Raw genomic sequence first — 8,771 nt, 5'->3', positions numbered from 1 at the left:
CCCCTCCCTACTGCTATTTTGAGAAAAAAAAACACTCATTAGTCAGTTATATAATTTCTTGGACTTGCTGAGCATTCATTCAGTCATTTTGCTCTCTCCACTGCGCACGAGCACAAGAGGCTCGCGGCCGCTGCCTGCTTCTCTCGCTGCTGCTGCTGCTACTGCTGCGCCGCGGGAGCGAGTTGGAATGTATTGACGTCAGAAGGAAAGCTGGACACACGCGCGTATGTGCGTGCACGCGCGCGCACGTCGGCATGCTCCCGTCCCGCTGTAGCTCTATCTCTCTCTCTCTCTCTCCCTCCCTCTCTCTCTCTCTCTCTCTCTCTCTCTCTCTCTCTCTATGCCGGAGCGGGCGCGCGGTCACGCAGCTCGAGACTCTGGAAAGAATTGAGGCGGGCGGTCATGAGAAAAGTATGTGCACACATGGACCGCGAACATGGAGTGTTATGAAAGAAAGCGAGGAGGCGGCGCTGTCATTTCTTACGTCCGAGTTCAGCGCGGCGAGGCGGCGGAGTGACAGAGAGAACCGCGCGGCTGGACAGGTCGCGGCTATGGGATATTATTGCATAACAATGGTGAGTTGGGCACCGAGGTTAGCGGCGCTTGTCCGGCTGTTCCGCGAGGTTGTTGGTGGCGTTTGTTTTGGAGGTATTGAGCTGCCGCAAGGAGGATGACTACATGCGTATGTGCCAACTCGGGACTGCGGTTGAGGCCAAGTAGAGAACAGCTGGCTTTGCCGCAAGTGTAGCAGCCCGTAGGCATGTAGGTGTTTTGGATCCGATGAACCTGCACAGCCAAGGATATCAGAGGACAGTAACCCGGTGAGGCCTGCTTCTGTTCACTCGGCCCAGTGGAGCTGTGTGTGTGTGTGTGTGTGTGTGTGTGTGTGTCACCATCACTTATTCCCTAATGAATAAGTGATGGTGACACACACACACACAGACACATTCCTAATGAATAAGTGATGGTGATGGTGATGATAAGATGCTGCCGGTGATGAGGATGAATAAGATAAAGGTAACAGCGATGAAGTTGACAGTGGTAACTGGATTGATGGTGACCGCGGTAATGAAGATGATGATGGCAGCTAAACTTGTTACCCTGGGGGGGGGGGTCTGATGATGACATCATCAGGACTAATGCCACCTTTTGACCCTCTTAGCCAAACTAATGACACACACGCGCGCACACGCACATGCACATACATTATGGTTTCCTGTTACAGTATTGATTTGGCGTGCCATTTGTGCTGGATGGCTGTTATTTGAGATGGAGCCAAACGCAGCCCTTCAACATCACAGACGATAAAATAAGTCATATTTGACCCTCTACTGTTCTCCTTCGTCTCACTGTGTTGTCTTTTTCTTTGTCCTGCCAGGCAACTCCCCATCGGTGAGGAACTTCGCTGCCCTGCAACCCCTCCTCCCTCCATCTCCGACACCTTGACACAACTACTTTCCGTCTCCCGTTTCCTTTTTTGTCCCTCTCTCCTGAAGCTTTTTCAGTTCAATCCCTCCTCCCCTCCGAATCCCCTCTACCCCCCCTCACACCCCTTTTGTTGTTGTTTCAAACATGGACTCCTCTGGAGAGAGAACCTCCGCCCAGGAGGGACACCTCGACCCCAGGAGCAGCCCCGGTCGCTCCGATCTCAGCGGACTGTACCACCTGGGTCGGACGTTGGGCAGGGGCCACTTTGCCGTGGTCAAGCTGGCTCGTCATGTCAACACCAGGCAACTGGTTGCTGTCAAGATGATTGACAAGACGAAACTCGACGTGATGGCGGCGAGCCACCTCTTACAGGAAGTGAGGTAAACTACACTGAAAGACGAAGCTTGAGAAGAAAATATTTAGGAAAAGGTTGAAAACTGTTTAAAAAAACAGAATTTCAAACAGGCATACTGGTAGTGAACTGTGTGTGATCCATCTGAATCTTATCTGAGCCAAACATGGAACGAAACCTGTGTAGATTTTGAGGTGCCCTGAAGGGGCCGCACCACTCTAGGCATCCTTATTTACCCGGCATAATTACTCGTTATTTCCAGATGTATGAGGCTGGTGCAGCATCCCAACGTGGTCCGCCTCTACGAGGTCATCGACACGCCCACCACCCTCTACCTGGTCATGGAGCTGGCCGAGGGAGGCGACCTCTACGACTACATCCTCCGCCACGAGGGAGGCGTGGCCGAGGGCAACGCCAAGCGCCATTTCGCCCAGATCGTGCGCGCCGTGGCGTACTGCCACCAGCTCCACGTGGTGCACCGGGACCTGAAGCCCGAGAACGTGGTGTTCTTCCCCCAGCAGGGGGCGGTGAAGCTGACAGACTTTGGGTTCAGCAACTTATTCCAACCCGGGACCATGTTGGCCACCAGCTGTGGGTCGCTGGCGTACTCGGCTCCAGAGATTCTGCTGGGAGAAGAGTATGATGCTCCAGCTGTGGGTGAGAAACACATTTCAATTTTTTTTTTGGGAGTGTTGAAACTGAACTGTTGATCTAGATCAATGGTTCCCAACCTGGGGGTCAGGACCCAAGCATAGCACAAGAGAAATCTGAATGGTCGCAAGATGATTAACAGAATACATACTTGAGCTACGTCCAATTATGTTTATTTTTTTCGGACTTTCCGCTAAACGTGGCTTATTTTCTTCTGGTTATGGAACTACTGTACAGTTATACCTATGATGAGTGATTTTTATGATGGGGAAAAAAAAAAATGACTCTTTGGCGGATCATCGTAACACACTTCATTCAAACAAAACAAAACTCACCCAAACCGTCTTGATTAGTCTTTTTCACCAACAAAAAGAACCCCTTATATCACTGAGTTGGATAGAAAATGTCCTACTTGCTGTCCTTTCTCCTTGCCTGCCGAGCGGCGGCTCTCTTGTTCTTCAAAGGCAAACTTAAATTAGCGAAGTGAAAAGACAATTCTGCTCGTCCAATCGTCCGTCCTCGTCCTCACAAATTCGCTGGCTTCCACTCAACTCATAAATGAAACCCTGAAGGCTGCCTTCAGAGGCCTACATGTTCTCTCCTGTACCGCAGCATGTGATGTCTTTTGTTATTGTTCTTTCATGCATGCCGGTCAGTTCAGTGTGTGTGTATGTGTGTATGTGTGTGTGTGTGTGTGGCCACATTTGTCCCCCTTGACCCTGTGTATTTTCTTGCATCTCAGTGAGTGTGCTCCTGCTCTGTATACCCTTCCATATTTATGTGCTTGTATATTTGTTTGTGCGGATCTGTGTGTGTGTGTGTGTGTGTGTGTGTGTGTGTGTGTGTGTGTGTGTGTGTGTGTGTGTGTGTGTGTGTGTGTGTGTGTGTGTGTGTGTGTGTGTGTGTGTGTGTGTGTGTGTGTGTGTGTGTGTGTGTGTGTGTGTGTGTGTGTGTGTTTGTCCATGTGTGTGTGTGCAATGTCCGTAAAGGATTAGTGTGTGTATCTGGGTCAGTCTAAGCAAGCCAGCCAGTCCTGAGCCAACGGGGCACGTTCTGCAGTGGAACCAAACACTGCAGCTCACCACTGGTCTCTCACACTGCATAGCAAGCATTTGTGTATATGTGTGTGTGTGTGTGTGTGTGTTGGAGTGAGAGAGACGGAGATAGATCGCAGATGAGAAAGTGCCACGCATCACTGTTTACCCGCGGCAGAATGGCTGATCCGTACTGCGGTGATCTGTGTGACATTGGAGGCCGATAGATTGTGGGATTTGACATCATAGCAACAGCAGGAAAACACACAGCATGTCAACTTCAGGGAGGTTGGTTGTGTAATCTGCTAGACATGGACTAGGATGGATTTTGGCAGGGTTTGGGGCGCTATTTATTCCGGTGATGACAAAAGCATCTGTACTGAATACAAGTGCATCCCGACCGCAATGAGGAGCTGATCCTGTGGAAGGATCTACTGCGTCTGTTGTACCGCCGATGGCAAGCCATGTGTCAAAAGGGAAAGGGTTATTTAAGAGGCTTCTTTTTTTCCTCATATTACCTTGTGTTGTTGTCTGCTTATAACAGTCTTTGTGGGATGGACGTAGTGAAGGAGCAGTCACAAAGCAACACTTCTCACACGCAATCTATAACTTCAACCTGAATTTGTTGCCTTAGTTCTACTTCTTTTTTTTTTCACATGACTTCCTGTTTCTAAAAGCGTCCACACTGAGGGCCGTGTGTTTGAATCCATGTGTGTGTGTTATTATTACATATCCTCTGAGGCTTGATTTCTGCTTCACCTCCACTCCAAGTGCATTTTCTTTCCGTTCTATTTTAACACAATTCTCTACCTTTACGGTTACATCATCACTTTGTTAGAAATGTACACTTCCTTCACCCACCCACACACACACACACACACCAATAAATACATGTGTAGGCCGATGTGTGATAATCCTGAGCTGCACAGAGGAAGAGATGTCCCTTAGTGATCTCAGCTTAGTAAGGTGACTCATAAACCCGTCTCTTCACACACACACACACACACACACACACACACACACATCTCTTTGATATTTCTGTCTATAAACAGACTGCTGTTTAATTCACTGCGGTTCCTTTGCTGCTGGGAGTCTTTGCAGTATATGCCTGCTCTGTTTGCGGACATGGTGTGTGTGTGTGTGTGTGTGTGTGTGTGTGTGTGTGTGTGTGTGTGTGTGTGTGTGTGTGTGTGTGTGTGTGTGTGTGTGTGTGTGTGTGTGTGTGTGTGTGTGTGTGTGTGTGTGTGTGTGTGTGTGTGTGTGTGTGTGTGTGTGTGTGTGTGTGTTGTGTGTCATATGATGTGGAAGAGAGACACGAGGGCCAATTGCGTCTCTTGCCTTTGACAAAGATAAACACTGTCTATGGTAACATAATATCAACCCGTTGCTGTGCTCACGCATGTTTGTTTCTGAGGTTTTATTGTTAAAAGAAAAAGGATAACATGACCGAATGTTATCCTTTTTCTTGAGCAAATGGTCTTTTTTTTTTTTTTTGTTCTAGCGATTCACACTTAAGATTTGGATAGAAATGGGTCCATAAATTATAGCTTGTACGCACATGAATGTGCACTGCCTGAAAACAATCTAGCTATGACAATATTTGGTGAGTTATGACGGAGAAGTGCTCGGCCATAAAGTTCTAGAAAATGACAGATAAGAAGGGAGGGGGACCTACATTGGTGGACTATGTCCTGAGCGGGGGGGAAGTGCTGCATTTGGCAGATAACTGTGAGCCTCTCTGGGCGTCAGCTGAGAGTGTAAATGCATCGACTGTGACTGTCACATGTGGTTAAAGTAGAAATAGTCACCCTAAAGGTATACAGGATTTACCTTAAAAAAATAATGTATATATGTGTACAAAAGTAATCCGTCTCAATCATCACTTATGACTCTCTGGAAGTGTTTGGCGGAGCGACACCCGGCCCTCTGCTTGTATTTTCATATTTGTCTGCTCCTGGCAACTGCGCTTCCATTGAGCCGGGGGGGGGGGGCTTGTCTTATGAACTTTGATAATTGAGCCAAGCGAGCAGCATACAAAGTTTTTAAAAGGGAGGAAGAAGCTGGCTTTGTAAAACGCGTAAGTGGTAGATTTTGGTGTCGGGCCACGTTCTTTGTAAAGAGCATTTACAAGACGATTAAAAAAGAAGTCAGACACGGTAATGAAGTCTGAGGTCATGTCGGGTTAGAGCTCTCTGATGTGCTGTCCAATATCCTCAAAGTGTGACCTATTAAACCACAGCAAAGACTCATTTAGAACATCCTCTCGTACACAACACTCATTTCTCTGCTCGGCTTGTGGCTGAGCTGGGAGCAGCACATGGAACCCACATGGAACCCCCCCCCCCCCTCCCCCCCCTCTGTATATCCCTTTTAGATGAATAAGTGGATAACTGGAGGTGTTAAAACCTCTTTGTCAGTGTTTTCATATCAACCTCAAGGCTGCTGGACTGTTTATATCCACCAACTTTACAGAAGAAGATCAGTTAAACTTTAATGGAGGGTACCATTCAGTCTGTGAAACACAACGGCTGTGCAATGTCTTTTTTTAGGTTTGAGCAAAATAACCCTGAAGATGTCATCGAAAGATGATGATGAAACAAAAGATGCATTATGGGAATTTTAGGATCCAGTCTTTTGGACCTAAATTTCCCACACCAGACACTAACATTCTGAATCAGTTTAGAATCTGTCTCTGGCAAATCCCCCGCTTCTATGTAAGTACAGTACTAAATTGCGGGAGTACCCTTCAATGTCACCTGCAGTGCTCAAATCCTACACGATTATAATTTCTCCTCTTATTCCCAAGAAATAATCCTATGTTGGACGGATCAGAGTGGGATTTCCACCTGAGCCACTCTGCTGTCACTGCAAGGTGAACACATAAAGTCCTAGAAGTAGTGACAGTGATGTCTGCATCAGTTAAAGAAGTGAAATGCACGTCTGCATGCTCAATAAATGTACATATAATCATCTGCTTCCCAGCTTTATCAGGAGCATTAGATAATCGTATCAGAATAATGAGGTTTGTCAGGATTGGGAGTAAAATGCCTTTATAATCGGTCCAGTTCATAACATATAGTATGTTTATCAGTGACTGATGACCTGAATGCATCCTTTACTTTAGTTACCGCCATGCAATGATGCTGCGGTGTTGTCCTCCAAAAGAGGGCTGTGTGTCCTTGTCTTAACTTGCGGGTCCCTCTGCAACGGGGCTGATCTCGTTGACCCCTTCATGACGTATTTGGTCTTGGAATGTGCATTTTAAAGGGCAGCTCCTAAAAAGGGCCACAGTCGACCACTGAACCAGGATCAGCTCCACTCCTCTGTGCAGTACTGCTGAACTCACGAGCTTTTGTATCTCAACATCCGGTTTAAATATATATTGTGTGTGCGTGCGTGCGTGCGTGCGTGCGTGTGTGTGGTTGATGTTTGTGCTGTCTGCAGACCACAATTCTTCTTCACCATGAAGCGGTTTCTGTCTTTCTGTGTGTTCTCTGTCTTCTTCACTCCTGGTTGCTGTTCTGCTGATGATTCGGAGTGATTTTTACAAATTTGGTGGCTCATTGTTGTTCACTTTTGCTGCTGGACCCTGGATACAGATGAATGCTGGGTAATGTCACAACCATACTTTTCTTCACTTCGTCAACGAGCATGCGCAGACTACGGCCTACGGGAACAGTGCATTGCAGCTCAAATTCTTTTCTTTTTTTGCCATACTAACTTCTAACCTATTTACCTCCATTCACTAAATCCATGCTCGACTTATGAACCAGGGAAGTTATGTCAAAGCAAGAGGCTAATATGCCTATTTTGAAATTAATATTTTGCAACCAGTACTGCTTGCACAACCTGGGTGTGTTTTCCTCTGTGCCAATGAGTACATGTTCCTGCTGTAAGACTTGATACAAACTTATGACACTAACAACGTTACCGCCAGCAGAATACCTCGGCTAATTAAATCCACGCTCTACTGTTTTAGTGCGCTGTTCCTGAGTAACCCCGACCTGAATTTGTGTTTTCAGTGCGGTATTTAATGATTCCGGGGCCCCTGAGCAAATGCTGTGTTGCTTTACTTTCACCCTTTCTTAAACTGATAATGTGAGTATTGGCGTCGTAGAAGTATTTAAAAATGTTTCTGGGGTAACACTATTAATACTACAAAGTAAAAGTGAGAGAGGGTTGTTTTTACAAGAACACAAGATCCTTTGTGGGACGTTGCTTTCCTAAAGTTCAGCAAACCGCAGTCGTCCTCGCGTTCTGCGAACCGCTTTGTTTCAACAATTTCGAGGGAACGTTTTTTGCGAACGCCGCCTGAAGGGAAGGGTTAACGTCTGCTCAAGGTGGAGCTTACAATTCTATTGTGTAAAAAAATAATATAGCGTCATGTTGTAATTGTTATATTTTGCGTGTCAAGTCTGAATGTGCATCGTGAACAGTAACATTTCTGTCATTTCAATGTACGGGTACAATGTGCTCGCCTGAAGTAGAAGTACACAGTAAGTAGGAGGCCATACATCTGAGTTACAGGGTATGATGAGTTAGAATACTAACATAACTAAATATTTTTCATATCTAAACATAATAAATCTACAGCTGTTTGGAGCTCTTTTAGTTGGGGCCTGGGTTGCCTACCTTGCCTAACAGTAAATGGTGTGGGTTTTCTTCCCTTGAACCGGACTGTAGGCTGCATGACTTAACTCCTTCATGGCAGGTGTGTCGCTCAGGACCTTAGAAAGGCATTGATAAGTGTCAAGTTGTTTTGTATGAGCGGCTCTAGAGAAAGCTGCAAGCAGCCCTGACTGAGGACAGGCATCCGAGCGGCGCTGCACCAGCGGTGAGAGCGAGCGATGTTCCCCCAGCCAGCAGAGAAAAGCACACTCCCAGCACTTAGTGGCTTCTCCTCCCTGTTGCATAACACTACTCGAGACGCGCGTGCACGTGGGCATGCACGTGAGTGCACATTGTGCAGCGCGGACTGAGGGCCGTTGTTTGGACCATCATGAGTATAATGCGGGACAATGGCTGAATGTTTATCACACATGGGAGTGGTACGTGTGAGAATCTAAGGATAGAATCTGAATGGACCACAGTGTCTTTCCATCCCTGTCTATCTAATCTAGCTCTGCTTTGGATATTATAGTGAAAAAGTTCATTTACAAAGGCAGGTGTTTGACATCATCTGTATTGCTCATTAATCTCACTGCTATGTGTTGTGAAACTGCAGTCATTGTTATCTGTATCCTAAAACTTGTGCATACTGCACTTTAACGTGTGTTTTTTATAAATAGTGTGAACTAACTGGCAAG

General features: G+C 46.6%; 1 protein-coding gene across 2 annotated transcripts in view; it reads left to right on the top strand.

Annotated features, from left to right (window-relative positions):
• The first annotated feature begins 357 nt into the window (after positions 1-357).
• snrkb (SNF related kinase b) overlaps positions 358-8,771 on the top strand; it is a 15,415-nt gene continuing 7,001 nt past the window's right edge. The window contains exons 1-3 of one of the 2 annotated variants that reach the window (XM_076082298.1): positions 358-575; positions 1,379-1,808; positions 2,043-2,437. In XM_076082298.1, coding sequence (XP_075938413.1) covers positions 1,573-1,808; positions 2,043-2,437 — 631 coding nt within the window. In that variant the 5' untranslated portion in view covers positions 358-575; positions 1,379-1,572. Of the gene's footprint in view, positions 822-1,378; positions 1,809-2,042; positions 2,438-8,771 lie in introns of both variants that reach the window. The other variant, XM_076082297.1, reaches the window with a different exon arrangement.

The sequence above is a fragment of the Anarhichas minor genome, unplaced genomic scaffold (assembly GCF_050575085.1).
Source record: "Anarhichas minor isolate MPS153535 unplaced genomic scaffold, ASM5057508v1 ptg000090l, whole genome shotgun sequence".
NCBI lineage: Eukaryota > Metazoa > Chordata > Actinopteri > Perciformes > Anarhichadidae > Anarhichas > Anarhichas minor.
This window is presented reverse-complemented; position numbering and strand designations above follow the sequence as displayed.